The sequence below is a fragment of the Myotis yumanensis genome, unplaced genomic scaffold (assembly GCF_028538775.1).
Source record: "Myotis yumanensis isolate MYYU_CA2020_CCGP unplaced genomic scaffold, mMyoYum1.0.hap1 SCAF_10, whole genome shotgun sequence".
NCBI classification, from domain to species: domain Eukaryota; kingdom Metazoa; phylum Chordata; class Mammalia; order Chiroptera; family Vespertilionidae; genus Myotis; species Myotis yumanensis.
This window is the reverse complement of record NW_027223761.1, coordinates 40,063,721-40,082,131: the sequence shown is the minus strand read 5'-3', so window position 1 is coordinate 40,082,131 and position 18,411 is coordinate 40,063,721. Positions and strand designations below refer to the sequence as shown.

Sequence of the window (18,411 nt, the reverse complement as noted above, 5' to 3'; positions counted from 1 at the left end):
TACTATATAATCTTGTAACCAAGGCTCTTGTCTTTAGTTCTCTGACTGACTGTAAGTTAATTTTCTCTATGGTGCAAAGTAAGGGTCTTAGTTCATCTTTTTGCATAATGACACTAAATTGTTCCAATTCAATATTATCATTAATGTACATATTATTAATATTAAACATAAAACCTGCAATTCAAAGATAATGTTATTGGTCTCAATATTTTTCTTTGTCTTCCTTTATTATACTTGGTTAAACATAAGACAATCTAATTTTACAGTGCACAAAACATGAATTCTATTTAAATCTTTCAAGATCTCTGACTGTTTGTTTATCTTTCTTGAACAAAATTCTCAGCACTCGCTCCCTAATCTGCTTGGTCCGGACACCATAGATTACAGGATTGAGGGCTGGAGGAACTACCACGTATAGATTGGCTAAAAGAATATGGACATATTGGGGAACATTGTGGCCAAAGCGGTGTGTCAAGAAAGAGAAAAAGGCAGGAGTGAAAAAGGCTAAGATAACACCAATATGGGATCCACAGGTGTTGAGGGCTTTGAGTCGAGCCTCCCAGGAAGGCAGGCAAAAGACTGCATAGAGGATCCTGGCATAGGAGAGAATAATTAGGAGCACATCCAATAATAAGATAGAAATGTCACCAAGGCCAAATAGTATATTCAGTTTGATGCTGGCACAGGCCAGACGGGCAATGCCCATGTGCTCACAGTAAGTATGAGGGATGATATGATGCCCACAGAAGGGCAGCCTCAGGAGGAGAAACACCAGTGGGCCCACCATGCACAGGCTCCGCAGAATGGAAATACCTGCAATAATGCTGATGACTTTGCTGGTGAGGGTTAGGGTATATCGAAGGGGTTTACAAATGGCAATGTAGCGGTCAAAGGCCATGGCCACCAACACAATGCTCTCCATAGCAGTGAAGAAGTGGATGAAGAACATCTGGGAAAGGCAGCTTTCAAAAGATATGTTCCTGAGGTTGAACCAGAAAATCCCCAGCATTTTGGGGATGGTGGCTGTGGACAGGCCCAGGTCGATGGTGTCCAACATGGCCAGGAAGTAGTACATGGGCTCATGGAGGCTATGCTCAGTCCGGATCACGAACAGGACAGCAGCATTCCCCAGGAGGGCAACAAGATACACAAAGAGAAAGGGGAATCCAATCCAGACATGCACGTCCTCTAGGCCTGGGATACCCAGCAAAAGGAATGAGGAAGGATGGAACCGGGTGTCATTAGGCATAGACATCCTTCCTGCCACTGTTAGCTGCTGTGCATATCAGAGACAATTATGGACTTCCCATTAGTGATTCCTGCTCCTCATCCATATGCCTAGATTCCTGAAAACACATACACACAAGAACAGTTTAATCTCTTTTTGTTCCTATTCAAAAATGACATTAAATAAAGATTTCGTCAACAACACTGTTATATACTTCAAAATTGTTGAGGGACTAACTCTTATATGTTCTGATCACACAAAAAAAGAAATGACAATTATGTGATGTGATAGAAATAATCGCTAAAACTATGGTAACAATCATATTGTAATATAGAAAGTTATCAAATCAATATGTTCTACACCTTGAACTTACATACTGTTATGTGTCAGTTATATCTCCATTCTTCAAAAAAGGGAAGGAGCCCTGGTTGGGTGGCTAAGTTGTTGGAGCATTTCCCATGCACCAGAAATGTTGCAGGTCAGGACACATACCTAGGTTGCAGGTTCAGTCCCTGGGGCATGTATGGGAGGCAATCTATCCATGTTTGTCTCTCACATCACATCAATGTCTCTCTCTCTCTCTCTCTCTCTCTCTCTCTCTCTCTCTCTCTCTCTCTCCCTCTCTCTCTCTCTCTCTCTCTCTCTCTCTCTGTCTCTCTCTCTCTTCCTTCTCCTCCTCCTCCTCCACCTCCTCCTCCTCCCTTCCTCCCTCTCTTCCTTCCTTCCTTTCTCTCCAAAATCAATAAAAATATCCTCAGGTGAGGATTTTTAAAAGTTTTTTAAAAGGATGGGATTAAATAGACTCCTAATGTTCTGCTAGCTTCCCCTGAGCATTATATGGTACCAGGAATAAAGCCAGCCTGTTCTGCTACCACTTTCCCTAATTTTTTTTTTAAAAAGCCTGCTATAAAGAAGAGAAGACCAAAGAATATTCTCTGCATAATGGAAATTTTAACTCTGGAGGATAGCCAGAAAAAATGGAAAGAATAAATTCCACAGTCTATGTATCTGAGAGTGTTCCACATATTTTTGCTTAATGTGCATGAAGACTCCTTTGATATTAGTAATCTGAACTATTCCCCTATTATGGAACCTAAAACCCCCAAAATGTGAAATGCATATTACTATGTGCATGTGTGTATGTATTTATGCATTTTATGTGTGTTTTAGATACTGGATGGTCTTGTTCTCAGATAGTAATAAGCCATTTATCTTTGTTTATTCATATGCCTGAAAAAAGTTCTGCCACATAAAAGTTCTCGATTTTAAAAGTTCAAAAATAGATGAATGGATTAAGAAAGGATGTGACAGCAAGCAATTTCAATGTCATATTTTATAAAATAATGAACTTAGTTCATATTGTAATTTGTTTCTGGGAAAAAAATCACCGATCAGATTTAGAAAATGGATAATAATATAAGAGGAGATACTTGACAAAGAATATTTTGCAGTTATGATGAAACGTGAAATGAGAGATTATTTTAATCTAGATCAGCCTATAATTTCGAGTATAATTAATCACATCCTGTAAAAACAACTGTCTAGATATAAGTCAGCTGGGGGAGGAAGACTAAATATTCTGGGCTAAGCAACATTCAAATATATCTCTAACTTTTCTTCATGGAGAGAGGGTAAAAGCATTTAGGATATTCTAAAATTTAGTTCCCACTGAGATTCTATTTTAACTATCATGTCTTTATGGATGTCTTCCTCATAGTAACATAGAAGGAGGAATTATCAAGTGATTTTGTATTATAGTACTCATCCATAATATGTGGAAATTCTGAGCTTACTTATAGAAAATTAAACATTTGAAGCAAACAGTGAAAAGTTCATTTCTGTATAATTTATTTGATAAAAACTAGTCATAAAAGAAGATGTGGAAGTGTTTGTGATGTGTGCAATTGAGCAGAAAGCTTTGATTCAAATTTAATAATACTTGGATGTTGGGGGAAGTCAAAGTTCAGAGCCTCCCATCAGAGATAAAGGCATCTGAAAATAAGTACATCCTACTTTAAACTCATGCCAAGGCAAATGCCTTTCTAACTGTGCCTATTGGAAACCTATGAAGAGTAGCAAAAATGAGAGATAATTTTACAATTTGGAAAATTCTTAGGAAATATCTATTATGTATATGCGTGTGTGTGTGTGTGTGTGTGTGTGTGTGTGTGTAAAATTAGACTGCTAGGGTTGGAGTGGAGACAGCTGAAGTTCTTAATTTTGTAACATAAAAATGTAGGAGATCGTATTCTGCCTTTCATTAGAGGAGAATATATAAGTTAAGTGGAGAGGTGATCCCTCTATGTATCAGCATTGGTTTGGCAATTTGAATATAATTTTGAATAAACTTGTCACATATCCTCAAGGATATGACTGAGCAGTAAGAAAGATAAAATTCTAAAGATGAAATTAGAAAATTGTATTTCAAGTGCTATGTAGAGGTATGTGCAGAATGTTGTAGGTGAGGAGGTGAGAAAAATTCTGGGGAAGAGGTTAGGATAATGCTAAGACTCATAGAATAATTCTTTAGCCAAAGAAGGAAGAAAATTTTATTCTAGATGGAGTGAATAGCAAGGACAAGTGAAAATAAAAGCACAGTGAGAAGTCAAGACATAAAAAGGGAATTTGTCATCCTCTTGATGACCTTCTCCAGAAATTCAGTAGATTTGTGACCAGGTGTCTTGGTCACTCTTGGGGCTTCAAACGGCAGAAACATTTTTAAAAACATATAGCTACATCCCAAGAAAATCAACTCATTCCATTTATTTCTATGGACTTTCTAGGGGGGCTTGAAAATTGGTGCTTCCTTCTTCTCTGAGAGAAAATCATTTCCAGTCGGCAAACATTTATAAAGCAACCACCACTAATCATTCTATAATGCATACTGACCTATTTTTCCAATATATATTCATACATTGCCCATTCTCTGCTGAATTCAAAAATAAGACTGGATCCCAACCCCTCATTTGACCTCCTAACTCTTAAGTGCTACATGGGATTATACCCAGCTATCCAGCAGTCATTTCCTCAATGTGGAATCTTCTTTCCCTATTCCACCAACCTCCACCAAATACCCACATTCCCATTTCTTGCAACTGATGATCATAAGGAGAAGACATAATATTCACTTTCTTTCTCACCAGGTTAGCCTGTAGTCCTCTGGCCATCCTGCCATCCCTTGCTCAGAAGCTTCATCATCATAACCCTAAGTCTTATTTTTTGTTTGTTTTTTATTATTGTTGATTTTAAAAACAGGAAGGGAGCGGGGAGAGAGAAACATTAACATAAGAGAGAAGCATTGATTGGCTCCCCACTAGCCCATTCCCCTACCCCACAGGCATCCCATCAGGGATCGAACCACAACCTTAGTATGTGTCCTGAACAGGAATCAAACCCACCACCTTTGGTGTATGGGATGATTCTCCAACCAACTGAGCCACACCACCAGGGCTAGGTCTTATTTTCACAAAAGTCTATCCTTCAGAGTCATGCTTCATGATTCACTTATTCATGAATTTATTATTCAAAGCATTTATTGATTCCCTTTACTATACCTCACACAATTGTGGAGAATAGAGAAAACCAGTCCCTTGCTCTCTTGTTATTCACATCTGTGCACCTGCATACTGGGTCAGAAACAATACCTACATTGATAAAGTATATATTGGTGCATCTCCTTCTATATCGGCTTTTACCCTTTCGTTTTGTGTGTGAGATTATATACGTTCATAGATATAAGTACATGTAGGTAAAAATGTAGCTTCAGAGCTTATGAGTGTGCATCCTCTCTTCACCTTGTTTTCCTTATTTGCACTTTTTCTCCATACTATTTTGGTGTAAGCATCCATCCTTTTGCTTTTTGTACAATCTAACCATATGTTACTTACCTTGGTCTTTAAATATCTAAGAAAACTTCCTCGAATTTTCTTAGGGCCTGTCATTTATTATGCTGAATAGAAGGTATTTATATATATATTTTACAACCACATTCCCCCTGGGATAGTAATTAATAGTATCTTAAAGATACAGTCCCAGAGGACTGTCATTATTTAACCTATCTGGAAGCTCTCAGGAAATTCCTTCTCACAGGATTGTTAACATAAAAACATTCAAACTTGTAAAGAATTTTTGTGAGTTTATTTGAGCCAAACTGTTGACAATTGCCGGGAAGCAGAATCTCAACATATTGGGATAATGCTTGGAGAATGGCAATTCTTGATCTTGTTTTATACATTTCAATCAAAGAAGGAGACATAAGTGGGTTACATGAAATCCATTGGTGATAGATTAGGGAGGCGGGAGAAAGCAAAACAGGGAAACCTCTGGGATTGGATAAAAAGTGAAAAGATGGACACATGCTTCTTTTACTTAGGCAGGTGCAGGATAGTTCACAGTCAACAATTAACAAGATTACAATAACAATGAAGGAATTTATGGTCCCTGTCCTGGCACCCCGGTGCATTTGGTTGTGCCCTAAGGAGTCCAGAAAAAGGGAAGTTACAAGTCACCAAGACATTTCACAAGGATGTTATCTTAGATGCAAAAAGACAATAGGCTCACTTAAGGTAAAGATTGACCTTTACCAGGAAAAATACAGGTCTAGAACATGACTACCCACTACCATCCTTTGTGGTTACTTTAGGTCTTTGAGTTTGCAAAACTGCCGTGCAGACCTTCCCTGAGCTAGTCAGGTTAGCATATGGCCTTTCTTTTGTCCACAGGGTGCATCTTTATTTGACCTGACTCAAACTCACTCACTGTGAATGAATGACCTTTTCCCTGGGCTATTAGTTAAAACAATCCATAGAAATTGTTTAACATTGTAGCCTCTTGAAGCTAATAAGAGACTGACCAAAAAAACTTAAAAGGCGAAATTGAGGAATGAATTGACCACACAGAGTTTTTCCAAGCTCTGAAATATTACTAAACTAGAAAGCTACACTCATGTAAATGACTATGCATGGCTCCAGTGAAGTTCTGAGAAATCCTTAATTTGTCACCTCTGGCTAATCTGAGGCAATAATATTAAAATACAGAATGTGGCTCATTCTGCCAGAAAATATATGGTCAATTTAAAAAGTCATTTCACGTGCACAGTGGGGTTAGTTGTTATGTTGCAGATTGTATATTTTTAAATTTATTTTTTATTGTTTGACAGCATTACAGATGACCCTCATTTCCCTCCCTTTGCCCCCTCCATCCTGCCCCCGCCTCACCCCAGGCTTTCACCACCCTGTTGTCTGTGTCCATAGGATATGCATATAAGTTCTTTTACCATATTTTAGTAAGAAAACTACAGAAAAAAATCTCTATAAATATAAATAAAAACTTCTTAACAAAATACTATCAAACCAAATCCAACAGCATATTAAAAAAGATTATGCACCATGACCAAGTGTGATTTAGCCCAGGAACACAGGTTTGTTCAAGATAAGAAAATCAATGGATACATTATACAACATTAATAAAATGCAGGAAAAAACACATGATCCTCTCAATTGGTGCAAAAAAATTTGACAAAATCTTGAGCTAGCCGATTCCTCAGTGGTTAGAGCACTTGCCCAAGGATTGAAGGGTCTCAGCTTTGATTCTGGTCAAGGGCACATACCTCAGTTGCAGGCTCAATCTGGGCCCCATGTCAGGGTGCCTGCAGGAGGCAACCAATCAATGTGTTTCTCTTGTTGTGGCGAATGACCCAGGAGAAGTGACAGCCAGCACCAGAGGAATCAGGAAAGTAAAATCTTTGTTATGCAGCCCTGCTAGTTCAGGGGACTTTGATGCAAAGCCTGAACTGACAATGTGGGGAGGTTTTGATATATAGCTCTTATAATAGAATATTGATTGGCCATAAAAAGACAATGAAGTGCTGACATATGCTACAACAAAGATACAACTTAAAAACATTCTGCTAAGTGAAAGAAGCTAAGCACAAAAGGCCACATGTATGTGATTCCATTTATATGAAATATCCAGAATGAAATCATTGGCTAAAATCAGATTAGGGGTTTCCAGGGCCTGGAGAGAGAAAAGAATGAGAAGTGACTGCTTATGGGTTTAAGGTTTCCGTTTGGAGTGATGACAATATTATGAAACTAGATAGTGGTGATAATTGTACAATATTGTGAATGTACTAAATGTCACTGAATTGTAAATTTTAAAATGGTTAAAATGGTAAATTCTATGTTATGTATATTTTAATCACAATAAAAAGAAGTTGCTGGTTGTATAAATGACCAACAGAGCCCAAAGGGTTAGTCCAAGCAATCCATAGACTAAAAGAAAGATAAGGAAGAAGAAAGGAGAGAAAAGGATAAAATGTACCTGTTCTAACATTATGTGAAATAACTAGAAATTGACTAAGTAGCAGGAAGCAAGGTTCACTGAGATTTCCCTAGAGCCCTTCAGCAAGTGCAATGACCAAAGGGAATTTCTATTCATTTCATTTTAATTTCAATGCTTGAGACTCTAGTGCCTGGAGACTTCATTACAAATTCTCCCTCAATATATACACACAAAGACATTTTGTTAACATCTCTTAGGGTGTGTTGAGGTTCTATTCCAAAACATATATATGTAAGGATTTTCAAGAACAGAATTTACAGCTGCTACATGACTCCCTAAGACAGAAACAAGAAACTTGGTAAGTACTTGTGATCAATGAGTCTATGCGATGTGTGCTTAAGATTGGAATTTGGATTCACAGAAATTTGCTTAAGACCTAGAGCAGTGGTTCTCAACCTTCCTAATGCCGCGACCCTTTAATACAGCTCCTCATGTTGTGGTGACACCCAATTTCATTGTTACAAATTGAACATAATTAAAGCATAGTGATTAATCACAAAAACAATATGTAATTATATATGTGTTTTCCAATGGTCTTAGGCGACCCCTGTGAAAGGGTCGTTCGACCCCCAAAGGGGTCGCGACCCACAGGTTGGGAACCACTGACCTAGAGTATGCCCTAGCCTGTTTTGCTCAGTGGATAAAGCGTCGCACTGCAGACCAAAGGATCCCAGGTTCAGTTCCAGTCAAGGCCACGTACCTGGTCAGGGCTCATGCAGGAGACAAACAACCAATGTGTTTCTCTCATGTATGTTTCTCTCTCTCTTTCACTCTCCCTTAAAAAAATCAATGGAAAAATATCCTCGGGTGAGGATTAACCAAAAAAATAAATAAATAAACAAACAATAAAGACCTAGAGTACCAGGTGGCACAGAACAGTAGTCTGGAGGGCAGCAGCAGGAAGACTAAGATGGGAAGTTTGAGAAAAAAATACCTGCTGAGCACCTACAATGTTTCATATGTATAATCTCATTTATCCCACCTATAATAATATGAGGTAGATAGTACTATGCTTATTTCTAGATGAAACAAATACAGAACATGATATAACTTACCTAAAATGTCACAAGGCCACTAAGAAGAGTCAAGACTCCATTGCATGCTACAATGCCAGTAATATGAAATACTGTATGCTTTTGATTCTTTTTCCTATACATGCTATTGCCTTGATAGTGAGTGAGACACAAATTTGGATTAAAAAGCCAGAGTAGGCAAATAAAGATAGAATAATGAGTCTTTACTCCCTTATACTTTGACTGCACATATAAAAAAGATACAATATGGTGATCAGATGTTGGTCTCTCTCCATGCTTTGTATTTCAAAGGGATTAATCTGAATTCAAAAACTTGATTATTAGGAGACCTGCATGTATGACTGAAGCCATCCATAGCTCAAGATGAGGCAAGTGGTTAAAAGCATAGCTACAGCACTAGTAAAAAATATATTTGGAACTAAATGAGTAGATGTGCAGTAAAGAAATTGGCATTGCCGAGAGAGTAAACTTTTGGCCTTTCCTATTGGCCTTTAAGTAGTATTGCCTGTTCTAAATCCTTGTATTCTTCCCTTCCCTTATTTTTCTTTCTCCCTCCTTTCACTGCTTCCACTAACAGGTCCTGATCAGTGTCATAAAGCCTACTTTAAAACTAATTTCAAATTTTGTGGGGGGTTTTATTATTTTATTTTTTATTAAATGTATTGGGGTGACATAACTTAATAAGATTATGATTCTGCTGCTTATTTGTGTTGTAACCAATGGAGAATTAATTAACATCAAAATCTTTCTGTTTCATATACCAGATACCAAGAGAAATTTGTGCAATAGAATTCTGGAAAGAAGTAAATGAGATAATATATGGAAATAACAGTAAAAATGATGTCTGAAAAATAGTAGGTACCTAATTAATGATATCTATTGTTATTATTGTGGTGGTTGTTATTATTACTATCAATTTTATATCTCCTATAGTACTTATTTCTTGAGTAAGAGGAGAGATAATGTATTTAATCTGAACCCATAATTTTAAAAGAGGCATATGTTAGCTTATCCAGTGCAGATGAGGAACTATCTTGGGATTATTTGTGGAGAACTAAAAAAAGGAAAAAAATCAAAGGTCTGTAAAAAAGAAGGCTATCTTACACGTTGGATGGAAGTGGAGAATATTGTGCAAAGTGAAATAAGTCATCAGAGAAAGACAAGTATCTTACATGTGGAATCTAAAGAACGAAGTAAATTGACTAACAAGATAGCACCACAGACATGAAAGCATGAAACAGAATGACAGATCTCAAAGGGAAGGCAGGAAGGAGGGTGGGAAGAGATTAACCGAAAGAATTTATAAGCATATATGCATAGCCCATGGACACAGGCAATAAACAGGTGAGGGCCTGGAAGGGGGAGATGGGTGAAGGGAGGCAAATAGGGGGAAAAGGGAAACACCTGTAATACTCTCAACAATAAAATAATTTTTTTATATCATATAACTCATAAGTGTACAATTCTATAACATCATCTGTATATTGTATTGTGTGTTCACCACCCCAAATAAAGTGTCCTTCCATCACTATTTATCCCCCATTAACCCTCTTCTTCCTCTCCCACCCCACCTGTCCTCCTATAATCACCATACTGTTATCAGAATCTATGGGTTGTTATTTTTTTACTTACTCCCTTTTTCAATGAGCCCCCAATCCCCCTCTCCCTTCTGACAGCTGTCAATCTGTTCTCTGTTATCAATGAGTCTGGGGTTTTTTTGTTTGTTAATTTATTTTGTTGCTTAGATTACACATATAAATAAAATCATATGGTACTTACCTTACTCTGACTGGCTTATTTCACTTAGCATAATGTTCTCCAGGTCCATCTATGCTGTCACAAAAGGTAAGATTTCCTTCTTTTTTATGGCTGAGTAGTATTCCATTGTGTAAATGTACCACAGCTTTTTCTTTTTAGTTTTTTATTAAAGTTATTAAGGTGACATTTTATTTTTTATTTTTGTAGATCTCCAATAGCCATGGGTGAATTGTCCAATAGGAACCAGCAACTGTTTTTTTAAAATCATGTCACCATCAGCCTGCAGAGGAATATCTTCTCCCAATGTCACTGAGTCTCACCCTTCTTCATTCCTGTTGCTGGGGATTCCAGGGTTGGAAATGGCACAAATCTGGCTTGGCTTTCCATTCTGTGTAGTGTATCTGATTGCTCTTGTTGGAAATATCATTATTCTGTTTGTTATCTGGACTGATCATAGCCTTCACCAACCCATGTTCTACTTCCTGGCCATGCTGTCAGTGATTGACCTGAGTCTCTCTACTGCTACCATCCCCAAAATAGTGGGTATATTTTGGTTCAGCCTTCAAGAGCTGTGCTTTGGGTGCTGTGTTGCTCAAGTCTTTTTTATTCACTTTTTTACAGTCATGGAGAGCATTGTACTTCTTGCCATGGGTTTTGATCGCTATGTGGCTATTTGCAACCCCCTCAGATACAGCATGATCTTCACCAACAGAGTCATTGGTGTGATCACTGTGGTTGTGGTTCTGAGAAGCTTATGCATGATTGTTCCCATCATTTTTCTCCTTCTGAGGCTGCTTTACTGTGGACATAGAATCATCCCTCATACCTATTGTGAGCACATGGGAGTGGCACGTCTGGCTTGTGCCAGTATTAGTGCCAATGTCTACTATGGTCTTGGGAATATTTCTATCTTGTTTCTGGATGTGCTTCTGATCATCATCTCCTATGCAAGGATCTTATACACTGTCTTCCACCTCCCTTCCCAGGATGCCTGCTTAAAGGCTCTAAATACTTGCAGCTCCCATATCTGTGTCATCTTAGCCTTCTTTGGTCCAGCTCTCTTCTCCTTCCTCACTCACCGCTTTGGTCATAGTATTCCCCAGTATATCCATATCCTTCTAGCTAATCTCTATATAGTCATCCCTCCTGCCCTCAACCCAGTCATTTATGGAATCAGAACCAAGCAGATCCAGAAGCGGATACAGAGTATTTTTGTTAAAAAAAATAATAATAACAAATGAGATGTAACTGATTCCCCAAGAAAAACCAGTTATGGAAGTATAAAGTCTAAGAAGACTAAAATTTGTAAAAAAATAATAATAAATAAATTAATTTCACCAAAATTAACTGTGATATATATATAATTGGCTGTAATTGTTGTAAGCATGTGTGCCCGAATGTTTATTTGCAATTAAATTCTTTATTGACTCTGGCATAAAATATGTCATATAAGAGTAAACTTCAAGAAGAACTTTAATTCACTGAAGGGAGAATTAACAGTTTCTGTTAAAACTATATGGTTTTCCAGATCTCTTTCAGTTAGTAATAAGATTTATTTCATACAAATATTCAACTAAAGATCATATGGCCAATGAAAAATGCAGAAAAAGTTTCTACAAATAATGAAGTACTGCCTGAAAAGAAATATATACTTTTTACTGAAGTGTATGCAAGTCAAAGATGGGGATTAGGCTACTTTTTTGTGTGTGGGTTTTTTTCGTGTGTGTGTGTGTGTGTGTGTGTGTGTGTGTGTGTTTCCTTTCTATGCTCTCAAGTTTCTGATTCTGTGAAGCTCTTCATAAATGACCGTCATTTCATACACTCTCATTCTTGAACTGGTAGGTTTAATATTGTGGTACCTGTGATGGCCATTTTTTCTTGGGGTTTAAAAATGCTTGTGGAATAAATAATGAAAATTATATGTGAAGTTAAATTGATGATTATAAAAACTTGTGAACGTATTAGTTTTTGTTTTGTTTTGTTAATCCTCACCCAAGGATATTTGTCCATTGACTTTCAGGGAGAGTGGAAGAGAGAGGGAAAGACAGAGAGAAACATCAATGTGAGAGAAACACATCCATTGGTTGCCTCCTGCATGAGCCCTGACCAAGGCACAGGCTAGAGAGGAGCCTGCAACCGAGGTACATACCCTTGACCAGAATTGAAACTTTGGTCCACAGTCTGAAGCTTTTTCTATTGAGCCAAAATGGCTAGGCCTGAACATGTTAGTTTTTATTGTTTCTCCAGCCCATGTCCCCCCACAGAAACAAATATTTGCCAGCCATCCATGGACAAAAAAAATGCCTTTGTGGGAGCTTTGGGATCCAGGTAGGAGGTTGTAAAACCCAGGTAGAGCCCATGATGGAGAAAGGCTGCTTTGAGAAGGCAAGCCAATGGCAGATCAGCGGATGGTGTCCTACCTACATACTGAAACAGTCCTGTCCCCTGTGAACTCGGCTCCAGTCCCATTGTATGAGGTCCTGTCACTAGCTGCTTCTGCAAGGAACCCAGGAAGTGCCTTGCCCATTTGTGTCTCTAATAAACACGCACACCAACCTCAAATCTGACTGTGATCCCTAAAGCAGTCCTATGACCTGATTCCAGTCCCAATCTACCACAGACCAGGGGCAGCTCTGCCCACATAGAGACCACCCCAGTGACTCTGTGGGAACACGCTCAGCGACTCCGGGGAAGCCACAACTATAAGCAACCTTGTTAACAAGCCTGCCAACTGTGGTCCTGACTGCAAGCCAGAAGATAGTCTTAAGACTTGGTTCCAACTCTATTCAACTATGATCTTACAGGTAGTCCCATCAGTCCAGGGACCTAGCGGGTGAAGGACTCTACCTGCCAATGCCAGGCTAAAAACTGAAGGGGTGGGGGTTGGGGGTACCTGTTCCTTCAAATGCACATACCAACTCAAAGCTACAAAGAATCAGACAAACATGACACCAACAAAGGTAACTAATAAAGTTCCAATGACTGGTCCTAAACAAGGGGAGATCCATAAACTATTTGACAAGGAATTCAAAATAATCATCTTAAAGAAACTTAATACACTACAAGAAAAAAACAGACAATGAAATGCAATCAGAAAAACAACATATGAACAAAATGAGAAGTCTAACAAAGGAATGGATATAAAAATAAGCAAAACAGAAATCCTGGAGCTTAAAAATATAATGACTAAACATAAAAATGCAATAAAGATAAAGAAAATGTGGTCTATATATGCAATTAAATATTATTCAGCCTTTAGAAAGAAAACCATGCTATTGCAATATGAGGACACTATGCTAAGTGAAATGTCAGTTACGTGAAGACTAATACTGCATAATCTCTCCCATAGAGACCAAACTGATGGTTGCAGAGGAGAGGAGAATTGGGGCTGGATGAAAAAAGATGAAGGGATTAAGAAGCACAAATTGGCAGTCATGAAATAGTAATGGAGATGTAAAATACAGCATAGGGCACATAGTCAATAATATTGTAATAGCTTTGTATGGTGCTAGGTGAGTACTACACTTACTAGGGTATTACTTTATAAATTACATAAATGTCTAACCACTATGCTGTATATTCAAAACTAATATTACTAAACTGAAAAGTAGTTTTATAGTTGTTCATGTGGAAAGTAATACAATAATTAATAAAATAATAATACAAGAATAAACTTTTGTGTACTCACAACTGTAAACCTACTTTTGCCAACACTTTATAACATCAAAAATCAACTGTACTTTAAATTTTTAATTTAAAAATCATATTGCATAATTAAGGTTTTATATGGAAACTTTTAAAAAAAGCTAAACACAGTAACAGAGTAGAATGGTGGTTACCAAAGGCTATGGAATGGGAGGAAGCGAAGATAAATAAAAAATAAAAAGTAGAGTGGCAGTTGCCAGGGACTAAGGGGAGTTTAATGGGTATAGAGTTTTAATTTTTACAAAATAAAAAAGTTCTTCACTGGCTGGTGTGCTCACTGGTTAGAGCATCAAACCTCAGACTGAAGGGTTGAGGTTTCAATTCCCAGTCAAAGGCACATACCTGGTTGCAGGTTTGATACCTGGCCCTAGATGAGGTGAGTGCAGGAGGCAGCCAATCAATGTGTCTTTCTCACATTGATGTTTCTCTCTCTCCTCTTTCTCTCTTCCTCTCTCCCTTTCACTCTATTTAAAAATCAATAGAAAAAATATCCTCAGGTGAGGATTAACAAAGAACAACAACAGCAAAAAAAAAGTTCTGAAAGTGGATGGTGGTTATGGTTGTACAACAATATGAATATACTTAATACTACTGAACTATACACTTAAAAATGGTTAAGATAGTAAATTGTATGTTATGTGTACTCTACCAAAATAAAAAATGGGAAAGACAGAAACACTAAACTGAAGGGGGAAATGTGCATGTTATAATCGCAGTACACACTAATAGGAAAATACAAGAGACATAGAGATCAGATCTAGCTGATTCATACAAAATACCATCATGAAGGACATGGTAATTGAGGCAGAGTTGAATGAAAGTGGAAATGAGCAATGGTTATTTCAGAAGTAGAATGTATGATCATCAAAGGCAGGGTAATATTTTAAAGAGTCATGAAGTAGAATTAAAATTTAAAAGGGTTTTCTATTGTTGACACTATTACAGATGTCCTCCAATTCCCCCTTTACCCACCTCCAAGACTTTGACAACAATAGTGTTTGTACTTTACTAGATAAAGCCTATTGTATGCAACAGAGAAATGGAGATCACAGGAAGGGATTCTAACAGATTACATAGTGTCAGAATTGGTTTTCGAAGATAAATGTTGATAAATGGGGATGATGTGTACCATGAGGGAGTGATCAGAAACTAGGGAGTAAACTTCTCATTAGTCAAAAAGAGAACAATGAAATGAGAATACATCAGATAGAACCAGAATTTCTTTTGGAATAAACAGCATTATCTTCTCTCTCATAACAACTCGAAATTGTCTGAACTTAGAAAATAAAAAATAAAAACTAGAAAAGGAAATGAAGGGGATAAAGATGTACAAATTTCCAGTTATAAAATAAATCATAGGGATGTAATTTACAGCATAAGGAATATCGTCAATACTATTATAATAATTTGTACAGTGACAGATGATTACTAGACTTATGGTGATTGCTTCATAAGGTATATAAATGTTGACTATGTTATACACATGAAACTAATATATTGTATGTCAAATATAATTAAAAATAATTTTTAATAAAACTGTCTAATGTATTCAATTGTCCCTCAGTCTTTTTCTATCTATACCCAGGAAAGCCATGATCTATGGCATGTCCTGGTACTAACAGGTCTCCTCCATCATTACCCAGGAAGGGAGACTCAAAGAAAACTCTAGATCTTGAGCTCTACCTGCATTCTGTTTTCTCATGAGAATGTGGAGTTTTCTTCACCTTCATCCAAAAGATCTAAAACCCAGGAAAGCCCTACGCCAAAGATTCTAACTACTTATCATTAGCTATAGGTTGGAAGGAGAATCTAGCTGGGTTGGAAGAAAGCTGATACTGTTATCTACATGTATGGACACTGTCAAAAAACAGAGTTGCTACCACAGAGTCTAATGTGTCTATTTCGGGGATCTTCTTCATCTTTTGATAGTTGTAAGAATGCTCAATTGCATCAGGATTTGCTTATTTACATTAAACAATGCAGAAGAGTTGCTAAGGACAGTTACCTAAGAAGTCACACTTTGAAGTTTAATGGTATAAACTTAATATTTTCATGACTTCTGAAGAGGGTAGAATCAGTATCATCCTCCATACAGATCCCTTTCCCTTCAGGATATTGCTCTAACAGCTCATGAGACCTCCCTTCCCCTGAGCTACAAAGCTATATCTGGTATGGTGACGTTTTCTGCAGATGCAGCAGGGAGGAACAAATTGTTACATGAACTTAATGACCCATGGGACCATGTTTATGTCTGAAGGCTACAGGGATTCTGAGTCATGCCTAGACTTAGGGATATCCCCACTTCTCTATAAAGATTTTCTCCATGTGACAGGACAAACTTGGGACCCAGATGCTTGAAGGGGGGCTCCAGTCACCATGTTTAAGCACCTGGGCTTATGTTGAGATATTGCTCTAAGTGAGGACTGGAAGAGGAAATATTAGAAAGGTAAGGATGCATGGGCAGGGGAGATGAAATGCTACAGAGAAGAGTCAGTGGGGGAAAGAGCTAGTAGCTAAAGGAAAAATTACGACTTCAATGAATTCACTGTGGGTGGGCACTACCTGGGAAAAATCTCTAACTATTATCAATTGAGCTTTTGAAATGAACCTTGGGACTGAGCTCTTTGTTGATGTGCATATCGAGAAAAAGATAAACTATTACCTTGCCCTCCAGGAATGATCCTTGAGCTCATTGTTTGTGGCACACAGCTGCAGCAGCAAGAAAACAAGCATTCTAACCCAAACAGTGAGAGGGTGGATGTCCTGTTGAATTTGAACCCCACTGTCAGAGTAGAGCACCCTTGGCCACTGCCCTGGAAGTTCTCCTCAGCTAATAAAATGGCATGTGCTGAGAAATAGCCACCTTAAAGATGAGGATGACTCTGGACTGTATGTCTCTTGATGTTATCATCCTGTTTCCTCAGACTCTCCAAGTAAATTTCTACAAGACCTCTGATTTCTCAGCCTGGTTCCTCCCCTTAATACTGGCAAGCACATTGACAATTTTCTCCTCAGCTTCTTTGGATACCAGAAATGCTCTTTTTCTTCCTGTGTGGAATAGAGGATTTTAACTCCCTTGCCTGGGCATTTCAACTGTGCAATAACTACCTGGCAAAGGTATGTGCAACCACATACATAATAAAACTTCTCTCTCTCTCTCTCTCTACCTCTCTCCCTCTCTCTCTCTCTCTCCTCTTTTCTCTCTCCTCCCCTCTGATTTACACACACACTCACACATATATACACTCACATAAACACACACTTATACAAATCCTGATTCTATTCAACAGCTAATTTCTAAAAAAAATTGGACATCATATCTTCATATGACAGTTTGGGGGGGTGTTAAAATGAATATTTCCTGGTTCTTTGCCCCCAATCGCAACATTTCTGTTAGTAGACAATAAGTAAATATATAAATGAAATCATGTAATGTTAGATGCTGCAGAGTTGTACAAAATCCTAGAGACACACAAAAATTACAATAATTTTCTTTATTATGGGAATTGAGGAAGATTCACAAAATTGTAATTTCAGTGTCACTTAAATTTGCTAGATATTTGATCTATTCATACCCAAATATAGGCATAATTTCAGGACATAGGTATGATTTTTGTATGTTAATTATTGGTGTTATAGGTTGTAATAAAGATGGACATGATTTAACTGATAAACCAAGGGTAATTTACTGGAAGAACAAGAGGAAATCACAGAATAAACAGAAGTCTGGAAATATGGGATTAAAAGCCAAGCCATTCCATAAGATTAGGAAACATCAAAAATAGTAACCTCCTTTATGTTGTATGAATACATCATATCCATGAGGTAAATCTCTACTTTATATTATATCAAAACACAGACAATGCTATAAGTCAATTATTCTCATTTTAACTTAGGATTCATTTTTAAATATATTTTTTATTGTTGATAGTATTATAGCTATCTCCCATTCCCCTCTCTCTCCCATAGACTTAGGAGTTTTTAACACCACACTGTCTTTGAGGACCACTGTGTATAGTACTTTCCAAAAAGTAACCAAATGGACACTTTTAAAAAGGAATGAAAGGAAATGTAAGTATACCCTACTTTTTGAAATATTCACAATTCCTTCAATATCTCAGATATTTAAAAAAATATTGCCTATAATGTATATTGAGAAAATTGATCAACTATCCTCTGGGGAAAAAAAGAGAATCTCTAATGTTTGTAAATTAATTGCTTCTACCATTCTTTCCAGCATACTGGTTAGAGGTCTTTTCATCTTTCCAGGATCTTGATAAGAAATTATCTTAAAGAAGTGAGATCCTACTCCGTAACAGGAATTCAATGACACTTGCTAAGAGA

General features: G+C 37.4%; 2 protein-coding genes across 2 annotated transcripts; one reads left to right on the top strand and one right to left on the bottom strand.

Annotated features, from left to right (window-relative positions):
• Nucleotides 1–283: 283 nt before the first annotated feature.
• Nucleotides 284–1,255, bottom strand: LOC139018394 (olfactory receptor 52E8-like). The gene has a single exon (XM_070427007.1). It carries the CDS (start codon nucleotides 1,253–1,255, stop codon nucleotides 284–286), a length of 972 nt encoding a protein of 323 aa, XP_070283108.1.
• A 9,372-nt stretch (nucleotides 1,256–10,627) lies between these two features.
• LOC139018393 (olfactory receptor 52E8-like) lies at nucleotides 10,628–11,603 on the top strand (the record flags this gene model as incomplete). The annotated part of the gene is given in 2 exon segments (XM_070427006.1): nucleotides 10,628–10,663; nucleotides 10,665–11,603. Coding segments are annotated over 2 exon segments (975 nt in total), but the record flags the coding sequence as incomplete, so codon positions are not given.
• Between the last annotated feature and the right edge of the window lie 6,808 nt (nucleotides 11,604–18,411).